Below are 23095 nucleotides of genomic sequence, written 5' to 3'. Positions count from 1 at the left end.
CACCAGGTTAGAAGAGCCCAGGGATGAGCCAACAAGCTAGAATGGTGTAGGTGGAAATGAGCAGCCAACGTACAGCAGAGAGGGGCCGAGACCAGCACCTCTAGTCTGGACCCTTCTGACCGGTGGGGGAAGCAGTTTGAAGATGGGCTCGCAGGTCAGACATCAGTCCTACGGTGACGTTTCTCTGCCACGGTGTCCGCGTTCTGGTTCTGATCTGTAGGGTTTGGGGGGCTGAAAACCCCCAGAAGCCAAGAGACCTTCATGCATCAAATCCAAATGATGACTTTGACCCAATGTCTGACCCTGAAACCCCCTCGCCCATCATATTGAACCCCAAGCCCTCACCCTGATCCAGTCTCAACCCTACCATCTCGAACGAAGTTCCTCCCTTGGCTAGGACTGAAGCCCCCTGGCCCCTCACCTCAATCCATGGCTCTAACTTAACCCTGACCTTGACCCCCAAGCCCTGGCACCTTCAGAGTGTGACCCCCAGCTATAACCTGCGTCTAAATCTTGGATCCAAGCGATTTCCAAGCAAGTGTCGGATGCGAACGCAATGAGGCAGACCAGTGACGTGCCTCCTGCCCTCTAATCCTTCCAGCTCTCCTGTACTATATTCTCCGGAGAGCCCGGGCCATGCACCCCCTTCCCTTCATCGAGGTGCGGTGCCCTGATAGGCTCCGCTCCCCTCTGATGGCCCCCGTCTCTGAGATGGTCTGCCGGTAGCAGCTGAAATTTCCACGTGAACCCACTTGAATCCTGCACTGACTTGGCAGCTGGGGTGAGCTGGCTCCCTGTTCCCCATGCCCTATATTTGAGGCCTCCACTTTGTTCAGCTGTCTCTGGTTACAGGTGACATTTCCCCCCTAATCCCAGGTAGGCTGCCGTTCTTTCAAAGCAAACAGGTGTCGGTGCTCAGCTGCCTTGCTGGGTACAACTCCGGTACATGTTAATGCTCCCGTCCCTGCCGGCAGACGAACACCAAGCCATTCTTCTAATCACGGCAGCACAATAGAGAACGCTGTTTCTAAACAACCTGTCCTGTATCGCCAGTGTCCTAGCCGCCAATGCGGGTGATGAGCAGACGGACTGGTTTCACCCAGTGCATCACTGGTAACCAAGAAGATAGAAAGGCCCTGGCAGCTAGATGAGTTTTGCACAAACCAAACCAAGTTCTGTTGCTTCTGGTATCTATTTGCTATACAACCAGGTCATTTTTGCTTCCAGCTTTAATGCCAGCACATGGCACGTGAGAGTCTTCCCCACCAAGATGTGCCACCACAACCGGCTCCTGGGCCCCACTGTGCTCACTGGAGTCCCCTCCAGGTCCCAGCCTTCTCTGTGGACCAGAGCCAGCAAGCCAAGGATGGCAAGCCACTCTGCACGTATCCAGCTTGACCGGATGGAAAGTCTTTGCTCAAAGTGCACCTGGGTCATGTTTCTTCTCCGGGCAAAGCTTCGGTAGGCAGGGGGTGACGGGGATAGTAGTGATCTACGCAGGCAGCTGTCCCTTTGCAGCTAGAAGGATGACTGGGCCAACAGGGAAAGATCTGGCATCTTACATGGAGACCCTCACACCTCCTTGCCCATATACCATAGCTCATGATCTGAGCATCTCTCTCTTCTTGCCACCCTTTTCTGGAGGACCGATAATGATGGTAGAGGCCCATGCTTTTAAACCGCCCTCAATTCGAGAGTCCCTCTCGGCCTCCTCTCCCTTCATTCCCACCCTCCTCCCAACTCCTGCATCACGTCACCCAGCCCTGGGGTGGGAGATCTTGCCGTGTTTCCCAGCCAGGCCCAGCAGCCGATGCCACCAGCATTTAACAACATCACTGAGCAATTTTCTTCGTGGGGCTGCTGTTGTCCAGACACTGCGAACCTCAACGTGTAAGTATGGGCTCGGTTAATAACCGTGTGTTTACTTGCCTCGTTAAGGAAATTAAAAGCACGGAGCTATTGATTGGCGCACACGTGACTTGCCTGTGCTCCCGTGTGTAGATACAGCAGTTCAGGTCCTTTGATGCGTTTTTAATGTGTTTGTTAACGATAACGATCTTGCTTTGAATTTGGTTTAGTGTTTGCTCTGGGTTGCGTGTTGTCAGTGCCAAGCGGACCCCTCCCATCCACCTCAACCCTTCGCTGCTCGCTGGGATCGGCAGAGAGGAGGGATGGCAGCTCTCCACACTTCCAGGCAGAGGGTCTCAAAGCCTGGCCACGGCCCCGTTCCACTGTCCAGCCTGCATTTCTAGCTATCAAGTGGCTCAATGAACAAGCTGTTCCCTTACTGTGTGTTTGTAGGGCCCAACTCTCATTGACTTGTTGGTGCTACCATAATATTAATGTGAAATAGCGAGACTTGAGTGCCGCTCATCCCAATGCCCTTTGCAAAAGGTGCCTCTGTCATTGCTGAAATGCAGCCCGCAGGTACGCAGCGCAGCAGCTGGATGGTGGAAATTGTCCTCATCCCCCTACTCCATTTCCTGCATTGTGGACAGGGCCTTGGTTCCTAAGGCCTCTCCTGGAGACCCACACATGGCCTGGAACTCAATTTATCAGCCTTGAGAAAGACGGGGGGGTTAAGTTAGACATGTTGGGATGTGAACTAAGTTTGTAGTGCTTCATGGGAACATAGGTTGCATCCAGTCCCCTATCACAGGCAATCATGTCATATAGATGCATTGAATACATCAGTACTGCTGTTCACTTCAGCACCAGCATCCTAGCAGGTCCAGGCAAGCCAGGAGGCAATGCACAGCCCGTTCAGATGAGAAGCAAGAAGTGCCTCTCAGGCTGGAGCTGCCAGTTTGAAATGCTCCTGCTCGGCGGATGGCCCATTGCTACCCAGACAGCTTGGGCCACGTCGGAAGGGCGTCATCTCCCGATGCAGATGTCAGCGTTGCGCGCTGTCCCACCAACGACCTTCAGGCTGACCTGAGGGGAGACACCCAGCAGGGCTTGGATGCTGACCCAAAGCCTTGCCATTGCAGTTACCTCCCAGCACCTGCCCCTGCTTGTTGGGCACTGAAGCCTCCTTTGGGTTAGAAGGGCTGCACTTGGAGTCACTCCACTCCACCGCACAGCCAGCACCAACCGGTCCACAATAGCGAGTCAACCCCCTCAGATCACAAGACCCAAAGATAATAAATAAACCTCGGGTCATTTTATCTATGTGCTGGCTTTTGAGGCTTTGCGCTGAGCTGGGGTCATGTTTTTAAGCTTTTCTCTCCAACCGCAAGAGCTAGAAATATTTCGTAATGGAAGCCAAGAGTCTCATCTCTCAGAGCTCACAAAGCGCTGGGACTTGCAGGTGTTTGCAGCACTCTTCACGTAGGCATGGAGCAGTGATGCTGAGACGTCTTGTCTCGAAGGCTCCATACAGACCAAAGTGGAAAACCAACTTCAGCCTCTGCTCTTATTTCCAACGGCCCTGGAACCTGGTGCACAATAAATCCCAAGGAGAAAAAAAGGCAATATCTTGAGAATATAGGCAGAAGGCCCAGAGACCAAGTCCCAGTATAGATGCAGTTCACAACCAACTGAAAGATTTTTACCAACATTAACAGGGTCTGGATGATGCCCTGGATATGGATGATGCCCTGCTTTGATGATTGAACCAGATGACCTCCTGAGGTCCCTTCCAGCCCTACTTTCCTATGATCCTATGATGTTTCCAAGAGGGTTGTTGATGTCCTACCCTTGATGGCTCTAGACAGCTGGGGAGCCAGAAAGATCTTGGGTTTTAAAGCTAGTTTGTACCATGTCCCAAACATGAAGAAATCAAGACACACGAAACCATTGCAAGGGAAACGACCACACACAAAAACAATCTCTGCTGAGAGAATATGAGGGCTCTGTATTGCAGCACACCCGGGAAGGATGATGTGCTGCAAATTATGTGCCTCAGCTGCAAAGTTTCAAAGAGGATTTAATAAAATGAGACAAACTAATAATGTACGGAATTAATAGGAGCCCTGGACCTGCAGCTTGAGTTAATCAGATGCTTTTCCCTACTGGACTGAGCTGCTGAACTCCAGCTAAACCTTCTCTTTCCCAACCAGCTCCTCTCCTTTTCTGTGTTAACCCCTCTCCTAGAAACGTGCCGGTCATGCAGTGCTGACTTCATGCCAAGTCCTGTCTTCATCTATGTCTGGGCGGCTCTGAAGCTGCTAGGAACTGTACGTAAGAGAAGGCAGAATTTTGGCTTCACATGTGGACATGAGAGGGAAGTCCTGCAAGGGCAACAGCAGCAGGATCCAGCTTCGTTAGACTTCCCCTAATTATTATCACTATTATTTTTAGGAAGGAAGGAGTTATGGCTGAGGACCAAGGAATAAAATAGATAATTTTCCAGGGCCCTCGTGATATCTACTTTGATGGTGTGTTACTGCTACTGTGGAAAGAATACGAAGATGATGATAATGATGATGATGATGATGTCCTTAACCAGATAGCGGGACCATGATTTTGCACTTCAAAACTTCTAGTGATGGAGACTCCACAGCTGCTCTTGGTGACCTGCTTGACTGCTTGCCCCTACATTCGAGTTTGCCAGGGCTAGGGCAGCAGCCAGCACTCCCGGGCTCCCTTCCCAGCTGAGATCTTGCAGCTTCCAGTGACTTCAGTCAAAGCAGCAGGTGCTCAGTCCCACAGGATTTGATCTGTACGGTTTAGAGGGTCTCTTGCAGGGGACTTTCTGCTTTTCACTCCCACTTGGATCAGACACAATGGAAGCAGTCGATGGCAGACACAAGTGCCTTTCCCAGCTTTGCATTACCAGCTGATAGACGTTGCCTTCTTGTCCATCCTGCCTGACACCTGCCGCATCTCTGAACACGGCACACAGCCCAGAACGCACATGAAAGAGCGAGCAATTTTGCAGCGGGTGCAGATCACCAATTTGCTCATTGCTTTGGCAATGTTCCTATCCAGAGAACTTAAATCTAGCCAGAGAATTTAGCTACCACCAGTCGTGACGTCTTTCCGCTACCACAGCAACATGAAAAGTGCAGGAAATCCAAACCATGCTCTACTAGGATCATTCTTTTCTCATTATTCCCCAAGATTTCCTATTTTTGGGATCAAATGCGTAACATATGCATCTGTGAATGGTTTCTGGTACATCTTGCTTCTGTATTTTTGCAGGGATTGCTATTGCTGTGAGCTGTATTTTGAACTAATTTTTCATTTGCACAGTTCATCCAAGTTAGGCTCCTGGGAGCTGCATGTTCTGTAACCGGGATATTTGTGAGCTTTCGCGGAAAGTACTTACCTCAGTAGACTTATAAACCATCATCGAGTGACTGTTTTCATGGTAATGGAAATGCTGCATTTGATTTCAAATACACAGTCTTACTTGTGTGTCTCATGCTCAAGGTATCCAAAAGCACTGGCATGAATGAATCAAGGCACGACCCTACTGCCACCGGACTCAGAGGCACAATGCTGTTGACTGGGTATAAGGCTGGTTGCCATTTGGGCAAATGCAGTAGCTGTGATGCCTCAACCATTAAGCACCTTGGACTAGAAAGAAGGTGCCCATTTTTAACAACAGCGAGAATTATTAACCACCAGAACAACTCTGTAGTGAAACCGTGCTTCCATCATGCAAAGTCCTTAAATCAGGGCTGGGGGGCTTAACAATTGACCCCCTCCTTCAGTCACAGGTTGTGAGACTGATGTAGAAATCACTGGATCAGATTCTTTGGTTTATGCGATGGGAGAGGTCAGACCGGTTGATCCGAGCGCTCCCACCTGACCTGCAGACCTAGGACTGAATCTGTGATGGGTTATATCCACAAGCAGAAGGGATGTGACATGGCCTTTTACTCCCCTGGACTGGGATGGAGTTCATTCTCATTGCCATGCCCCGCTCACCACATATACCCCGAGACTTTCTATGAGTGTTGACCCAAAATCCACCACCATGGGGTACAATCAGCCCAAGATGGGAAAACAGAGACCTGAAAACCACATGGCCCTCCAAAACCCAACACACTTGGCACTTCTCTGATGAGGGCAGGGAGTGACTAGGAATGGGGGGCTCCACCTTGAAGAGCCCCATGCCCCCGAATGGTCCTGACAAGGCTTGGTCAGAAGAAACCACCGAAGCACCCTCAGCTATTGGATTTATTCACGGGCCACGTGCCCCCAGATAAGACAGGTGCCTTCTTTGAAGAAGGAAAACTTTTTTTAACCAAACTGTTTGGAATCAGTTCAGTCATTAAAGACATACTCCACCCCCACCCCCATTTTTGATTGCTACTTTTCAGAGGGAAAAGTGAGTGTATGTGAATAAAGAAGGCATTTCTGCCCGATGATCACCGAGCGGGGCACCTCTGCCAGCCACAACTCCTCCCTGCCTCCGACTTGCACCCAAACAGAAAGCTCGAGATCAGTCCAGTTCCAACCAGCACCTTCCAAGCCGGGCAGGGAGGTTTCTCTGCGGGGGTTTTGCTGATTCAGCGTGTGTCCCTGGTGCGCGGCACACAGCGTCTCCTGTCACCGACCAGCTGCTCGGAGGAAGCAAATGGGTTTTCCATTTACTGAAATGAGCTAACCTGCAACGAAGCTCTGAACAGGCTATTTTTACACCTGCCTGCTGATATCAAACTCTGATTGAGGGCAACAATAAACTCTGATTGAGACGTTCGATTTGCCTGTCTCCTTCGCTGTTCTCTGTTAACAGCCTCAGTGAAATGGGCTGCGTTATTTTGGGGCTTGGTACTCTGGTGCTTTATAATCCACTAATAAACCTCTTGTCACTTTTATTCATAGATCAGTAAAGATGCAAAGTGTTGCCATTTGGAGAATGAAAGTCTCTCTGCCTAAAATCCCTTTTGCAGCTTCACTGGCATATGGTGCCGTGTGCTGTTTAGACAGTTGCTGTGTTCCACCCCAGAGGTGGCCGCATTTCATAATGGCGATGATGGCTGGTGTTCAGATGGGCCTGTGGGTGACGAGATGGATGTGTGAGTTGGAAGCCAGGGTAGGGGTAGCTGAGAGGGCTGATGTCCTCAATGTTCCCCACTTGCTTATGAAACTCCCACCATCCCAACAGAGTCAGTCTCCCAGTGGTTTGGGTGAGATTTCTATGATTTGGGGTCACCTCTGAAAGGAAAGGATTGCCATCTGGGATCTGACCTAGACTGAAAACCACGTGGGATTTTGATTACCCCCTCTCATCTCCATCCTGAATGGGAGAGTACTTAGACATCAGCACGGCTTGTGCCTCCGTCTCTTTGGTCCAAGAAAGGGGCATCCCCCAATTCAAAGCGATGACCCCGAAGCGAGACCTTCTCCATCAGGGTGTTCACGGCCCCCACCACGCTGACATGATTCGCATGATGCTCCAGTTCCACAAAGGCAATGATTCCTCACTGCGGCCTGATCCAGCCAGGTCTGTGTGCAAGCATGTTCGATCCCACTCCTCTACCGTGTGCCCATCTTGTGCCGACTGCAAGCTCCGGGGGCCTGGGACTGGGTGTCTGGATGGTGCTGGCACCTAAGCTACCTGCCATAAGCAGCATGACTTGTAACAGTGAGACTTGCCTGCATTAAACAACAGGCCTCCTCCGCAGGACGGCTGCTGCCCCATTGCCCCTTTGCACGAGGATCTGACTCAGTCCGGCTTCCTGAGCCCTGCAAGTGCGATGTAGCTGTGTGTCAGGCAGGACACTCGCCGCCCCCGGCCTGGAGATCCCATTCACTTCCCCAGCTGTGCCTAGCCCAGGGCTCTGGCGTGCAGCTTGTCCGCTCCTCGCTGCCAGGGACAGCACCTGGGCTCCAGATGCAGCACGTGGCAGCGAAGGGAGCTGCTGGCTCTCTGGCAAGTGTCTTGGGGGCTCTTACATGACTTTATAGATTCATAGGTATTAGGGGCTGGGACGGACCTCACAGGATCATCCGGTCCAGCCCCCCGCGCTTGGGCAGGAAGGACTGGGGGACCAGATGACCCCAGCAAGGTTGTTTGAAGATTTCCAGAGCAGGCGCTTGCACCGCCTCTGCAGGGGAGTCTGCTCCAGAGCCGGGACACCCCAACCCTAAAGAAGTTTTTGCTAAAGCCATCTTCTAGCAGTTTGTGACTCTTATTCCTCGTCTTGCCCCGGCTGCCTTGGCCAACAGATGCACCCCCAGGCCCTGATGTGCCTCTTATATACCTCGGGGGACCAGCTGCCCCAGGGAAGTATCAGCAGGAGCCACAGTCACCTGCGCGGGGGGACGCGGCCGCTGCGCCGCGGGCCCCGCACCCCTGCCCGGCGCCGGCCCAGCCGCGCCCTTTGCTGCCCCCTAGTGGACAGACCCGGGCTCGCCGCTCCCGCCCGGGGCTGCCTGCTTGCACTGGGATCCAGTCCTCGCATACTGGGATCCAGTCCTCGCATACTGGGATCCAGCCATTGGGTTTGCTTGGGAATGAGGTCGCCGGTGCCCCGCGGCTCCCCAGCGCGACCCCCGCATTGCAGTGCTGCCACCTCGCCTGATTTGGGGGCGCTGCGGGGCTGGGGGGAAAAAAATCTCGGTTCTCTCGTTTCTACGTCTGTCGGTCGTTTTGATTTCCCCCCGGGGGGCTCACCCCACCGGGACGGGGCAGACCCGAGACAGCGGGCGGCTCGTGCCCCCGGCCCCTGGGACCGAGACACGAGCGTCCCCCGGACCCCCGAGACCCCGGCCCGGCCCGGCCCGGGATCAGACAGCGCTTCATCTTCCGCAGCGACCCCGCGTCTGTGCGTCCAGCGGCGCCCGCACGTCCGCGAGGAAAGATCCTGTTCCATCCATAGACAGATGTTCCTCATCTATCTATCTATCTATCTATCTATCAGGGATATGAAAAACGTAGCTCTTTGTGTGTGTGTGTGTGTGTGTGTAGCTAGTGTGTACCATATCGCAAACACGAAGAAATCAAGACGCATGAAACTTTCTCTCTCTCTCTATGGAAGAGTTTCTATATAAAATAAAAAGTTTATATATATATTTAAACTCCACGGCCACCCTGCGGGCACGGGACAAACCCAGGGCTAGCTCTGTCTTATATATATATATTATATAAAGGAAAAGTTTCTATATAAAAGAAAGAGTCTTTCTCGCTCTCTCTTTCTCTCTCTATATATGCTCACTGTAAAAACACAGTCTTTTATATATACACTATCTTTTACACACTATATACACTATCTTTTATATATATATATGGAAGAGTTTCTGTAGAAAAGAGTGTCTATATATATATATATATATATATATATATATATATAGAAACTCTTTCTTTTCTACAGAAACTCTTCCTTATATATATATATCTATCTCCAAGCCAGAGCTCGCCCTTGGTTTGTCGCCTGCCCGGGGCGGCCGTGGGGAGCAGCCCCACGCGCGGCGGGGCCGGGGCCGGGGCCGGGGCCGCCGGGAGGCTCTGGGCTCCGCTGGTTCGCATTGTGCCCAGCGGCGCGGGTTTGCCCGCCGGGGCGCCCCCGGGAAAGGCTGCCCGGGCGGCGGGGCGGGCGGTTCAGCCGGGGCAGGTGCGAGGGGCGCGGGGCGGGAGCGGGGCGGGAGCGGCCCCGGCAGCAGCCGCGCTCCCCCCGCGCAGGACGCGGCCCGGCCCCGCCGTGACGGCGCTGGGGGCGGCGCTGCCGGCTCCATATAAGCCGGGCGCGGCGCTCCGCAGCCCAGTCCGCTCCTGTCGCTCCGCTCCTCGCAGCCCAACCCGGCCCGGCCCAGCCCAGCCCCGGCCCCTCCATGCGCCTGGCCACCATGATCAAGAAGCTGTGCCCCGGAGAGCCCGAGCTGAACATCCCGGCCAAGAACTGCTACCGCATGGTGGTGCTGGGCTCGTCCAAGGTGGGCAAGACGGCCATCGTGTCCCGCTTCCTGACGGGCCGCTTCGAGGAGCAGTACACGCCCACCATCGAGGACTTCCACCGCAAGTTCTACAGCATCCGCGGCGAGGTCTACCAGCTCGACATCCTGGACACGTCGGGCAACCACCCCTTCCCGGCCATGCGCCGCCTCTCCATCCTCACAGGTACGGCCTCAGCCCTCTGCGGAGGGGATCAGAGCCCTCGGGCCCCTGCGAGACTGCTCGCCCGCTTTGCAAGGGGACCCAGAGCGGGAATCGCAGCCCTGACAGACTCCTAGCTCGGCTTGCACGGGACCCAAGCAGGAAGCCGCAGCCTGAGGTCACCTGTAAACTCCTGGCTTAGTTTGCAAGGGACCCAGAGGGGAAATCACAGCCCTCAGGTCACTTGTAAACTCCTGCCCGGTTTGCAAGGGATCCAGAAGGGGAATCGCAGCCCTGATGAGGTCTCTGGCAAACTCCTGGCTTCGCTTGCAAGAGACTGGGGTGGGAAGTCGCAGTCCTGAGGTCACCTGCAAACTCCTCGCTGGGTTTGCAAGGGACCGGGAGGGGAAGAAGGTATAGCCCTGAGGTCTCTGGCAAACTCCGGCGCACAAAGGATCCAGAGGGGAAGTCACGGCCCCGAGTTTGTTTGCCAGCTCCTCACTGGCTTTGCAAGAAACTTGCAGCCCTGAGCTGGCTTGCAAGAGACTCCAGGAAAGTGGCAGGTCTAAGGGGTGCAGCTTTGTGCATGTGCTGATGCACCAGATCGGGCATGCAGAGCTGGGTGGGGGGGTTGGCACAGGAGCCCAAAGCCAAGGGAGGCAGGTGGGCATGCACGTGTGCAGGCTTTGCAGTGCTCAGCAGGCAGCAGCCAAGCCCGCAGGGGCTCCTTTACTCTAGAACCAGCCAGAAGGATCAGGATCAGGATCAGGATCTAGTTTGCAATATGAGGAGCAAAATCCTAGGAGCCAAAGTGCCAGGCAGGTGGGCATTGGGACTGGGTGACAGTGCTACCCTCCCTCCCTGCATAAGTCTAACGCTCCATCCTCTTTTGCCCCCTCTGTCCCACAGGAGACGTGTTCATCCTGGTGTTCAGCCTGGACAACCGGGACTCCTTCGAGGAGGTGCAGCGCCTGAAGCAGCAGATCCTGGAGACCAAGTCGTGCCTGAAGAACAAGACCAAGGAGAATGTGGACGTGCCCCTGGTCATCTGTGGCAACAAGGGGGACCGCGACTTCTACCGGGAGGTGGAGCCCCGCGAGATCGAGCAGCTGGTGGGCGAAGACCCCAAGAAATGTGCTTACTTCGAGATCTCGGCCAAGAAGAACAGCAGCCTGGACCAGATGTTCCAGGCCCTCTTTGCCATGGCCAAGCTGCCCAGCGAGATGAGCCCTGACCTGCACCGCAAGGTCTCGGTGCAGTACTGCGACATGCTACACAAGAAGACTCTCAAGGGCAAAAAGCTGCTAAAAGAAGGGGCAGGGGGCAGCGACGGGGAAGCCTACGGCATCGTGGCCCCCTTTGCCCGCCGGCCCAGCGTGCACAGCGACCTCATGTACATCCGGGAGAAGGCCATCGGGGGTGCACAGGCCAAGGACAAGGATCGCTGTGTCATCAGCTAGGAGCCCTTTTCCCGGCTTCCCCCCAGATCCAAGAAATGGGGGGTGGGTGAATAGCTTTGTTTCATAATAAACTGGGAGGCAAAGTGGCATCTGCCCCAGGGTGGGGCAGGGAACCTCTGTCTCCTTCCCCTAAGGGACGATTTTCATCTGCTCCCTCCCACATTTTTTTATTTCAGTGGGGTTGGGGGGGCTGCTGCTGGAGCCTCTTCCGCAACGGGGGAGAGGCTGAGGAGGATTATGGAGAGCAGCGTGATGTGATGGGCTGGGAAATGGAAAGACGCCGTCTCCAGCGCATCTTCCTGAGTTGCCCGGCACCGGGCAATGCCTTGCCTTCGCTCTAAGGAAGAGACCTGGGGAGAAGGGGGTGGAAAGGACTTGAAAATCCAGCCTACGTGGAACACTTCCCAGGGACTGTGCTGTGTGGCTGTGTGCATTTCTGTGTGCAGAATCCACCCCTGCGTTCCTGCAGACATCTGGCAGGTCCCCCCGCTGTCCGCTCTCACCCGAGCAGAGGGCAGGGTGGCGGGGGCAGGGGGTCACAAATGGACTTTTGTTTACATTTGTCTTGTCTGATTTGCAAAAAAAAAAAAAAAAAGGAAAAAAAAAAAGCATTTGTTTTTTATATATAAAAGATATAGCACTTTATGTATGGTATCTGTTTGTCCTGGACATGAACAAAATCTTATCCAAGTGTTTTTACAGTGAGTGACACTCAGTGTTTTATTTTTTCTACAGAATAAAAAGCTTTTTAAACTGAAATTCTGCCCTGCCTCTGTCTCTGCTTCCTCACTTGCGTTTCTTAACATCCTGGAAGCCCACTGCTTTCCCCTATGGGGGGGTATGAAAAAATCCCGTGCTGACCAAGTGATCCAAAGCATAAGCGACTTTAAGATGCCCGCCCCTATCAGAACACGCTTCTGCCCCAGGACAAAGATGCCTGTTGTCGAAAGTAGCCGAAGAGATCTCCGCCGAGACAGCCGAAGCATGACGGGGACAGGTGAACAGCCCGGCTCAACCGAACAGCGGCTGAAACTTTTTGCTCTGGCACTGAACCAGGCAGAGTGACCTCTGTCGGGCAGTCAGAAAACTGACATTAAGGATTCTATGTCCGTGGTCACAAATAACCCGCTGGTTGGGGGCAAAATGACAGAAACGACCCATTTTCACGACTAAGTCGATGACTCCCCTATCATCCTGGTTTGTCTCCCTTGCATACGCAGCTGAACGGTGACTAGCTTTGCACTAAAAATCTCCTGTTCAGATCAGGCATGCAATTCCCTCCCCCTGCTTTGCAGCGTGGAATAAAAAAAGGAAACTACTTCCAATCATTTCATTTGTGTCAGAGAGACTGGTTTTTTTACTGATTAGCCTTACAGGTACGGCTTGAGATTCCTGGAAGCGAATGGGAAAAGGGAGGGGAGGAAACTCATTCTTTTTTTATATATTGTTGACTCTGGATTTGACGCCAGGTTTCAGAGACGTTGCACCCAGGAGTGGCCGCTGGTCTCAATTCCCTAGAAACCAGGCTGTATGTTTAGTTAGTTCCCCTCCCTCCCCCTCCAGCAACGGGGAGCAGACGCATCACTTGAAAATAAAAAGAAGTTTGCTTTTGAGGCCACAATAATAATTGGGAAATTGAGGCATCGTGTGAAATAACCCGTTTTTCATTTGGACACCAACTAGATGCCAAGTCGATGGAGTCACTTTGCGTTGCAATCCCCCCAGGGCAAAACGTCTTTGGTATTATATTTGCTTTTTCCATCCCGTCAGTCAGTGCCGGGGCATCGCTGGAATGCCTAGTGAAAAATAGAGCGAGTTTCATTCATGAGAAACAGATGAGGAATGTATTGATCTTGGGAGAGTTGGCAGAAATATCCTGCCCGTCATTGCCAGTCTTCCCTTTGCCTTGCCTGTTCTAGCGCTGTGTTTCACTGAGACGAGAGAGGTTTCTCCACCTTGCCGGCTTCCCCAAGCAATGGCCATTTTATTATACGCAGGCTGCAGAATGGTTTCTAGACTAAGGGTTATTTGAAGTAGCCCAGCACCATGTCCCTGCTCTCGCTGCTGTTCCCAGAGAAAGATCCTGGCCTGTCTTCACCGAGCTGCTCCCCGTTTCCCTGCAGTTTGGTGTTCCTTGAAAATCAAACCCACCGCCTGGACTGGGGCCCAGCCAGCATGCTACACCCCTCGCTGGGAACCGTGCGAGTACAAAACGCTGTAGTGCTTTTATTCATCCATCAGAACCAATGCCCTGCACCTCGTCACACCAGCAAAGGGCCTTTAGCTCCATTTCTCAAGAAAGCGGTGTGCGGTGACCGATAGGAAACTCGGAGCCACAGCTCAGCTCAGCTCCCCAAGCTCTATTTTTGCCTTCATGCAATGCAATGCTCAGCCCCCAGCTCATGCAAAGGGCTGTATTCTGCCCTCTGTAACATTCATGGACACCCTCCAGGATGGATTCTCGCCCCTGGTGTCACTGCACTGAAGCCAAGGTACTCAGGATTAGACCCACCCAGACTGGGCCACATAATAGGAGGGAACCGAGGGCATAGGACTGATCCGTGTGGTGTCTCTGCATTGATGACCCAAACCCCTTTTGCACATGCCCCCGGTCTCTGCCCTTCCTGGAGGTTTCACTCTCAAGCCACTTCCCTCCTGCTTTAGTACACAGGGTTGATATGGGGCAGTTTGCCACTGAGCACAGTGAGAAGCCCAGGATGAGGGAGGTAGACAGGTGCTGTGCAAACTGGTCCCTGCCCTGTGGTGGTCCAGGCCTGGCTCTTCTCCAGCAGGCACAAGCAGCTGTGCTGACCCGAGTGACACTTTGGTAGTGCAGAGCAAAGCTCAGGTTGGGGGGGGCGCTCCCATGGCTGTTTCCACACTTGGGACCCAAGCACTGATCCTTCAAGCCCTTCCTCACCAGCTGAAGGGACTTCAAAAAAGTCCCACTCCAGAGTGGCTGTTGCACCAAACAGCTGCACTCTCCTACAGCCAACTCCGCTGGGTGGATATCGTCCTAGGGATGAATTTGGCCTGGCTGTAGTGCTGAATGGCAGGCCCCCCTCCCCTTCCCACCTTACTCAAAGTGCCTTGCCTCTGAGCTGATTTAACACAGCAGGGAGCAAGAGTCCCGAGAGCAGCCAGAGACCCAGGGGAGTGATCTGGGAACCCATCTCCATCCAAGGACACCGGGAAGCCCTCGCCTCAGAGCTGGGTTGGACTCTGCTCTTGGCCCCGCAGCGCGCTCCCTTGCAGCCTGCTCTGGGCTGACAGCAGGAGCAGGGAGCAGACTCCAGTCCGGCACAAAGCAACTGCCCTGCGATGCTGCTCAGCTCCCCATCCCACCACTGCTCACACACATCCAGGCTCCATAGCTGGGAGTTCGGCAGGAGGGTCCATCCCCCTTTGCGCCACCTCAAATTCCAACCCCCCAGGAGCTGCACAGGCTGGATGAAGTGGCTCCATAGGCTGGATCCAGCCTGAATCGGGTACCTCTGCCCTCCCGCTCAGAAAAGCACCACGAAGATGTGCCGGACTGGACAGCTTTCCCAGCCTTTCAAAGTCATGCCCACATTTTGCCCTCGCCCACTCAGTAACCAGGCAAAAGCCATTCAGAGCGTAGGAATCTTTACTGGGATCCGTATGGGGACAAAACATTCTCTACAGAAGTAGCCCCTCTCTCCCAAGAGGCCCCCACTGCATCCGCACATGAGGAATGATCTTGTCCCAGGTGCCGGGGGCTCGTGATGCTCCGCTCAGCATTCGACTGCTTCGGCAGAGGCGGAGCTGAGCAAAGTGGCAGCACGCACGCCCTGTGCCCGGGGGAAGCTGTTCGACACAGAAAAGATAACCCCCAGCTCATTCACTCCTGCAGCGAGAGGGGCGGGGGGAGCGCAAGGCTTTCTGTCTGCCTGCATTAGTGGGGAAAAAGACAACAGGGATGGGTATCAATACACACAGTCCCAGGGCAGATCAAAGCAAACCCATGGCTGCCACCGTGCTACAGTACAGCATGTTCTCCAGACTCCCTGTCCCCAAACAGCCGCCACTTGGTAGCGACGAGGCAGGAGAGCAGGGAAGCAGGGAGAAGGTCCCGGCTCAGGGAAGCTGTTGCTTCCCTTCTATTCCTTGGGGATCTCGAACATACAGAGGCTCTTGTATTTCTGCAGCAGCTCGTTCTTGGTCCGGACCTGCTCCCGCAGGTTGTGCAGTTGCTGCTGCTGCTGCTCAGGGCTCACGCCGATGCCGGGCATGGTGCTGATCATCTTCCTCATCTCCTGGAATTTGGTCTTCAGCTCGTTCAGCACCTGATGGACATCCTGGCTGTCCTTGTCCATGCTGCGGGGGAGAGAAGGAGAGAACCGCGGCTCACGTCTCACCTCAGAGACCCATGGGGCTACACCCCCCTCCACTAAAGCCCCCTGGTCGTGGGGTCCAACCCCTCCAGGCAGCCTGGGAAGAGGGGCACATCCACAGCAATCAAATGGGCACGGTGAACGATTACATTTTTGTTTGTTTGGGACAATGCGGATGAAGTGAAGGACTCCTGGAGGCAATGACCTGCTCTTGGACTGGGTTTTGTTACACACGCATGTGCACACGCACTCCGAAGATTAATCACACGAGGTCTCCTCCAGGCTGACACCTATGATCCATGCCCACAGCTCACTCCTTTTGGTGCATTTTGTCCAGCTGGGATAAAACTACTGAGAGGGCCCAAGGTAGAGGAACTAGGCCAGCCTAGCTCTGCTAGCGCCCTTTGCCCCTCACCTCTATTTAGTGGGCACACAGCACCTAACACAGGGCTCCGACCTCCCCTGGGGTGGGGGAGGAGGGGGGTGTTTGCACCAAATACAGATAACGTAGTGCAAGAGCATCACCAGGAGCTGAGAGGCAATTGGCCACATGCTGCCATCAGGCTAAAAATACCCTCCTTGAACTCAACATAAAAAGAGCACTAGAAAAAAACGCAAGGCTTGACAAACGACTCCCTCCCTTTCCCCGGAGGGGCTTGGCCCAGAAAGAGACGCTGCCCTGCTCCAAACGCGCAGCCCCTCCACCTGCTCCGCTTCGCGCCGCAGCCGCCTCGGCGCCGACTGCTCATTAGCGTCTGCTCTGGCATTGTTCGTGCCAATAAAAGTCTCACCTGGATTGGAGCAACAGCCACACAAAGCCGTTGCTAAATAGGTGCGGCAAGGATTTTAAGGGCCTTTGAAAGCCAGGACCCATTCACTAGTAAGCTCTAAAAATAAAGTCCACTCAGCATCACAGGGGTGGTGAGGACTCAGGGGACAATGACGCAGCCTGGGGTGAAATTTTGGCCCTGATGGTGCTGGTTTCTTTGTTGCAGCTGAGTCAGAGGGAGCAAATGGGTACTCCTGCCTTAGAAGTACTATCCAAGAGCTATCCTGGCAACAGCAGATCAGCTCACTACTTACTTCCCATCAGCAGTGGCTGCTGTTGGATTGCCGAGGTGTCATGAGGCTGCTGGGTCTCAGCCCGGCTGCCAGCAGACAAACGGGCTCATTGCAAAAGCATGACTGGCTCCAAATGGCTCCCAACTGGGCAGGGAGGGCAAAGATGACCCTTAATTTGATTCCTTCTCCCATGCCCGTCTCCGGTCCTTTGCCACGTGATGGCAAACAGCGTCCCCTGCTCTGCGAGAGCCAGCCTGGAGCACCCTTGTCCCACAATGTCCAGACTGCGAGCAAGTAAGGCTCTGCCCTGTGCTGCCTTCAGACTGTAAAGTCTTTGGGGCTGGGACTCTCTACCTGTGCGACGTGTCTGAGGCCAAGCTGCCCGTCAGCACGAAACCAAGAGGGCGCGACTCTTTTACACACCAGCCCCCTACCTGGCCATATTAGGGCTCCTTTGTGCTGCAGGAAGGGTGGGAAGAAGCGATCACGTAAGGGAAGATCAGGCCCATGATGTATTGCATGGGGAGTACACAGGTCCCCGCTGACACCGGTGTAAAGCACCTGAGTGGGGCTGCGTTCGAGAGCTGGCAATGCTGCCCTCGGTACTCCCTGCTCTGTGTCTACATGCACAACTTCTGTGCCAGGGCTGCCCAGCCAGGCGTGAACACCCACAGGCTGCACTGCAAGGAGGATGCCAGGGCCAGCCACCATCCAAGAGTAACAAGGACCCTCGGGGCCAAAGCCTGCATCTATACACCGCTCTGGAGTCCGAGAGAAGGGAGCCCGACCCCAGCCATGACCCCGTCCTCGTCCGTCTGTACCAGCCCGGGCCCCAGGGACGCATTCCTGAGCTGGGACTGTCTGTGCTTTCTGGAGCCTGCTCTCCACTGGAACAATTGCAGGCAACGTAAATGCAAAGGAACGCGGCCGAGGACAACGGGTGCAGTGATCAGGCCTGGTTCAGCCAGAGAACAGGCCTGACCTAAGCACCCAATTGTGATGAAACCAGGCCTGTTTCTCGGCATGAGTCAGGTGGGGGATCTGCCAGCTTGCCACATGCTTTCCCTGAAAATCTGGACCGGGACCCGATGAGATCAAGGTTTGCCCCATTAGCCATCTCTTCTGGCTAATGGGGCAAAAAGACCTGGGGAAATGAATGCATCAGGAATATACCTCGCTCACCTTTCCAGGAATGAGTCCACCTCCCATTCGGCCCTGCAATTTCCTTGTTCTACGTCACCTGTGAGATGGGACAATGGCCCCTTCACAGAGCCACGGAGAATGGCCTGGACGGCCCCCCTCGACGAACACAGGTCAGCCAGGGAGCCTCCAGATACGGCTTCACGGGCCGTGTACCAGCCAAGCTGTGAGCTGAGGCTTGGGGCACAGACCCTGGAGCCTGGAGCCATCGGGACACGCGGATGGACTGGATCAGATCGCCTCTGCGGGCAGCCAAGTCCTCCAGGTCCCCGTGCAAGGGAGGGTAGGCCAGGAGGGAGAGCAAGGGAAATCCTGAGTGATCTCCAGGCAGGGATATTAAGGAGATCACTAGTGATCTCTCTGCACCTTGGAGGGTGAAGGGATCCCTTGGAACCACTTCATTTATATACCACCATCGCAGGGAACGGCTCAGGAGGGCTTACACCAACAGACAAGGCAGCTTATGAAAACATTCAGACAAGTAACAGAATAAGCTGTATTTGCCCCAAGATTCAACCCTTTCCTGCTAACAGCTGCCCCATTAAAAATGGTCCCGCATCATTTCCACCAGATGCCCCGGCTCGGGCTCGGGCTTGGGCAGGCCCGGAGGGGAGGAGATGCAGAGCTCAGCCCCCACGGTGCCAGGAGGTTGCTCTTGGCTGACCTCGGAGACCACGCTGGGGTGCAAGGGAGACCGCGGCCCCTTTGCTACGTCGGGCCCAGGCTGTGTTGGTCCAAACCAGCATCTTGAATCGTGCCTGGAAAGCTACTGGGAGCCAGTGCTGGCCCTGGAGGACTGGAGGTCGTAGCAGGCCACCCCACTGGACGGCCACAGAGGCCAGCCCGCTCTCCAGGCCACGAAGGCTGGGATATCAAGGGGGGCCGAGCTGTCTCTTCACCGGAGGGAGGTGCCCAGCCGAGCCAGGGCTGTGACCTGGGGTGGCACGGTGCCCCCTGCCCGCCCCGAACACATCCTGCTGGAAAGGGGCACTGGGGTGATCCCCGGGGTCACTCTAGGGGAGGGATGAGGACTGGAGCCCCAGTGCACAGCGGAAGGGGTGCACAGCTGGAAGGGTGCACAGCTGGAAGGGTGCCCTGGTGCACAGCGGGAGGGGTGCACAGCTGGAAGGGTGCCCTGGTGCACAGTGGGAGGGGTGCACAGCGGGAGGGGTGCACAGCTGGAAGGGTGCCCTGGTGCACAGCGGGAGGGGTGCACAGCTGGAAGGGTGCCCTGGTGCACAGCGGGAGGGGTGCACAGCGGGAGGGGTGCACAGCTGGAAGGGTGCCCTGGTGCACAGCGGGAGGGGTGCACAGCGGGAGGGGTGCACAGCTGGAAGGGTGCCCTGGTGCACAGCGGGAGGGGTGCACAGCTGGAAGGGTGCCCTGGTGCACAGCGGGAGGGGTGCACAGCGGGAGGGGTGCACAGCTGGAAGGGTGCCCTGGTGCACAGCGGGAGGGGTGCACAGCTGGAAGGATGCCCTGGTGCACAGCGGGAGGGGTGCACAGCGGGAGGGGTGCACAGCTGGAAGGGTGCCCTGGTGCACAGCGGGAGGGGTGCACAGCGGGAGGGGTGCACAGCTGGAAGGGTGCCCTGGTGCACAGCGGGAGGGGTGCACAGCGGGAGGGGTGCACAGCGGGAGGGGTGCACAGCTGGAAGGGTGCCCTGGTGCACAGCGGGAGGGGTGCACAGCTGGCCCGGGTGCCCCAATGCAGAGCGGGAGGGGTGCACATCTGGCGGGGGAGCCCCCCCCCGTGCCCGGCGGGAGGGCGATTACCACTTGATGACGCCGTGCACGAGCGGCAGGAAGGAGAACTCCTCGCGGCCCGGGGGCGGCGGCGGCGCCGGGGCCGGGAGCGGCAGCGCGGGCTTCTGCTCAGGCGGGGGCTCGGCGGGCGGCGGCGCCGGGGCCGGGGGCTCCTCCGCGGGCCGCGCGGCCGCCCCGCTCGCCATGGCGGCCCCCCCTCCCCGCCCCGCGCGGCGCCGCCAATGCACGTGTGTGCGCCGGCCCCGCTATTGCGCGTCAGCCGGGGGCGGGCGCAGCTCTGCGCGGCACGGCACTGCACTACACTGCACTGCAGGGCCTCGGCGCGCCTTGCTGCAAATGCGTCCTCGCCCTGCAGAGCCCCCAGGGCTTGGCGCAGCCGTGCAGTGCACGCATCTTTGCATCGCGGGGGCGCCGTGCAGCGCACTGCATTGCAGAGCCCCCCCCTCCCCCCGGGCTCGGTGCAGCCGCGCGGGCAGCTCTGCAGGAGGCGCCCAGCCAAGCTGCTGCGGGAGCGGGGGCCTGGGCCTGGGAATGGGGGCTGCACCCCAGCAGTGCCCATCCATGTCTGGGCAGGGAGCGGGGCTTTGTCGGACCCCTGAGCTCGTGTGAGCCCAGTGCTCCGCCAGAGCAGCTCTCTGGCTCTCAACTGGGGGTGCGCCATCCTTGCAGGGGGGTTGCGCAACGTCCACAGAAGCTTTACTCATTTTTCTAGGGCCCCAGGGCTGTGCTGTTCAGTTCAAGAGTCAAGCAAAAACATGTCACTTCACTGGAATGGGTTTAAAACGATGGGCACAGCTGTGAAATAGGAGCTCCCTGCCCAGGAACAGCTAACAAGCTGCAGGATTGCAGAACAAAGGCTGCCTTGATTGGCTGGACATCAAAATCATCCAAAGAAGAGAGGGTCAAATGAAGAGTTTAGCAGGGATCTGGTAGATGAGAGCGAGCCTGAAGTCGAGCGACTCCCGCAGCCCAGACTGCCACAGCCAGGGAGATGGTTTTAAACTTTGGGTGGGAGAGGCATCGACAACCTGCAAGTGGTTCACAAGATAAACCCAGACATTTCAAATAGGAATCCCAAGTGCCAGAAATAGTCTGAGTTCTTTGCAACAGAAGAATTGCTCTGTTATTTTTCCAGAGACAAAAAACCAAGTGAAAGCTGAGAGCTGGCATTTTCCAAGAGGCACCTTGAGTCCACCGAGGTGGCTTAAGGGCTTTGCGGGATGGGATGGGACGGGGCGGGGCGGCCTCGAGACCCGGATGTTCTCAGGTGTTTAGGCACTCATCCAGCAAGAGTTTGGCCATGCTAGGCTCCTTTCACCAACACAATCCCAGTGCTCCTTTGCATTTTTTAAATCAAGCGGCTAAACTAAGGGACTTTTGATGCTGGCTGGAAAACAAACGATGGCTATATCTGTTTCCTTGCATTTGAGAAGTAGTTTGGTGACCTCATTTCGGGGTATTTCAAAGGGCCACGCTGAATTTCAGAGGGTGGCATCTGGGCGTGTTGTCCTGGGTACTGCAGTGCTTTGAATCTAGTGCTTGTTTTCCTGAGCCCTGTAGCTAATGGCAAAGAAGCTATATTAAGAAAGTTGATAGCTCAGTTTTGATAAACGCATAGTCAGACAATCAATGGAGCATTTGATGATGTGCACATACACAACCCCCCAATTTAATTAAGGAGCACAGGGCTTTTGATCTATTTGTGCAGTTTGAATTACCCTCTGCGCTTTCTCCTTTAGGACTCATCTCAGAAACCCTGTGCAGACGTGGAGGTCTCCGTGCTGTGGGGTCTCCCTGTGCCGAGCTCAGAGAGATGCAGCCGTTTGGTCTCACTGGCTGGTCTTGGTCTTGAGTCCCACTGACTTCCCTACAGGGGGGTAACACCAGCTACTCCATAGGTCTCAGCTCAGACCTCTGTAAGGCCTTGACATTCACTCCTGTCCCTACTGCGGTTGACTTGTGCCCTCTGGGCCCCTTCCTGGATGAACCATCAGCTGGCAGAAGTTTTGTCTGGCTACAATGTGCCATGAACGGTGGGGCTGGATGTCTCAGGGGAAAGATCGGATATGGGACATGGACCACAAAGCATCTCCAGGGCTAGGCTTCACTGAGCAGCCAGTTCGATGGGAGGTTGAAAGGACCATAGGGGCTAAACTGCTATTTTAGCTGCCTTCAGTGGTCTCTCCAGCTCCGGGTCGGACAGCAGGTCAGCAGCTCACACAACCTGCCTAAGCACAAGACAGTTTGGGGACTAAACTTGGCATGTGGGCTCCTGCATCCCTCCGCCCAGAGCTTTGCAGATGCTTTTGGTTCATCAACAAAAAAAACGGGAGCTAGCAACAATACTAGCAAAGGGCTTGGCTAGCAAAGTTATAACAGCTCATAGCAGCTCATGCGTCTCAAATTTAGTTAGTCCTAAGATGTATTTCTACCCTGCCTTCAGCCCAGGCAAGAGATTGCAGCGGGGTGGATTGCAGAAGGTCACTGCACCCTGGTTGTGCTAATGGCATTGACATGCAGTTGACGATGCCACGGTTTTTCTCCATATAACTTTGTTTGCCATCCTCCAAGTCCCGAGACTTTAAAATGTCTCAAAGCTGCCTGATCCTTCACATCTTATAACCATCAAACAAACTAATTTCTCTGCCAAAGGGTTAGTTAACCTATTTTCCCCAAGACCAGCTGACCAAATAATCCTTATCTTTAGCCTCCTCCATGATTACCCCTTTTATTTCCTTTTACATTATTAATATGACTTCTCTTTCTGTCGTGCCATTATAAATTGCTCCCCCTCGCCTCCAAATGAGACCTAGTTTCAGAGCTTGCTTTGTCTTTGGATTTGCCATTAGTCTTTTAATTCATCATCAGTCAATTCCTTTTGTGGCTTGCCCCACTTTCGTTGCCTACCCTCGCTGGCTTGCTTTGGCTGCCCACATCAATGCCATGATGACTTTTATTATATGCCCATCATCATGTTGAACTTTATCTTGTCTCGCTGCCCCAGAATCATCCTGTTTGTTATCTTATTGGGCTATGTTTAGAGATCATTCATCTGTGGTGCTGGCCTAAGCCTAAAAAAATGCAGATATGGCATTCATTTACTCAGCGTTCGTCTTCCAGACGTTTTTCTGGATTCTGGGGCTGATCCTGCTTCCATTTAAGTCCATGATAAAACTCTTGCTGACTTTGAATGGAACAGGCTTGGGTTTCTGGAGACTGTTACTCACAGTTCGTAATGCCCCTACAGCAGGCATTTTCATGTGG

At 54.9% G+C, this 23095-nt stretch overlaps 2 protein-coding genes across 3 annotated transcripts; one reads left to right on the top strand and one right to left on the bottom strand.

Annotated features, from left to right (window-relative positions):
• Nucleotides 1–9651: 9651 nt before the first annotated feature.
• On the top strand, nt 9652–12781 carry RASD1 (ras related dexamethasone induced 1). Of its 2 annotated transcripts, XM_019494802.2 has the most exons (3): nt 9652–10012; nt 10898–11490; nt 12184–12781. In XM_019494802.2, exons 1-2 carry the CDS (start codon nt 9727–9729, stop codon nt 11446–11448), a joined length of 837 nt encoding a protein of 278 aa, XP_019350347.1. In that variant the 5' UTR covers nt 9652–9726; the 3' UTR covers nt 11449–11490; nt 12184–12781. The 2 variants fall into 2 exon arrangements, with proteins under 2 accessions (XP_019350347.1, XP_006272761.1); XM_006272699.4 differs by lacking the exon at nt 12184–12781 and having other exon boundaries at nt 10898–12079.
• A 2277-nt stretch (nt 12782–15058) lies between these two features.
• Nucleotides 15059–20031, bottom strand: MED9 (mediator complex subunit 9). Its single transcript, XM_059716975.1, has 2 exons — nt 19841–20031; nt 15059–15786 (listed from the first exon to the last, which is right to left on the bottom strand). Exons 1-2 carry the CDS (start codon nt 20014–20016, stop codon nt 15570–15572), a joined length of 393 nt encoding a protein of 130 aa, XP_059572958.1. The 5' UTR covers nt 20017–20031; the 3' UTR covers nt 15059–15569.
• Nucleotides 20032–23095: the final 3064 nt, after the last annotated feature.

Source organism: Alligator mississippiensis, chromosome 13 (assembly GCF_030867095.1).
Source record: "Alligator mississippiensis isolate rAllMis1 chromosome 13, rAllMis1, whole genome shotgun sequence".
Lineage (NCBI taxonomy): Eukaryota > Metazoa > Chordata > Crocodylia > Alligatoridae > Alligator > Alligator mississippiensis.
Note: the sequence above shows the minus strand (reverse complement) of the source record. Positions and strands in the feature narration are given on the sequence as shown.

Excerpts from the sequence above, each read along its gene's own strand:
- MED9 (XM_059716975.1), bottom strand. The coding sequence starts at position 20,016 with ATGGCGAGCGGGGCGGCCGCGCGGCCCGCGGAGGAGCCCCCGGCCCCG. Across the intron at positions 15,787-19,840 it reads GTGCACGGCGTCATCAAGTG|CATGGACAAGGACAGCCAGG; the intron begins GTAATCGCCCTC and ends TCTCCCCCGCAG.
- RASD1 (XM_019494802.2), top strand. The coding sequence starts at position 9,727 with ATGCGCCTGGCCACCATGATCAAGAAGCTGTGCCCCGGAGAGCCCGAG. Across the intron at positions 10,013-10,897 it reads CCGCCTCTCCATCCTCACAG|GAGACGTGTTCATCCTGGTG; the intron begins GTACGGCCTCAG and ends TCTGTCCCACAG.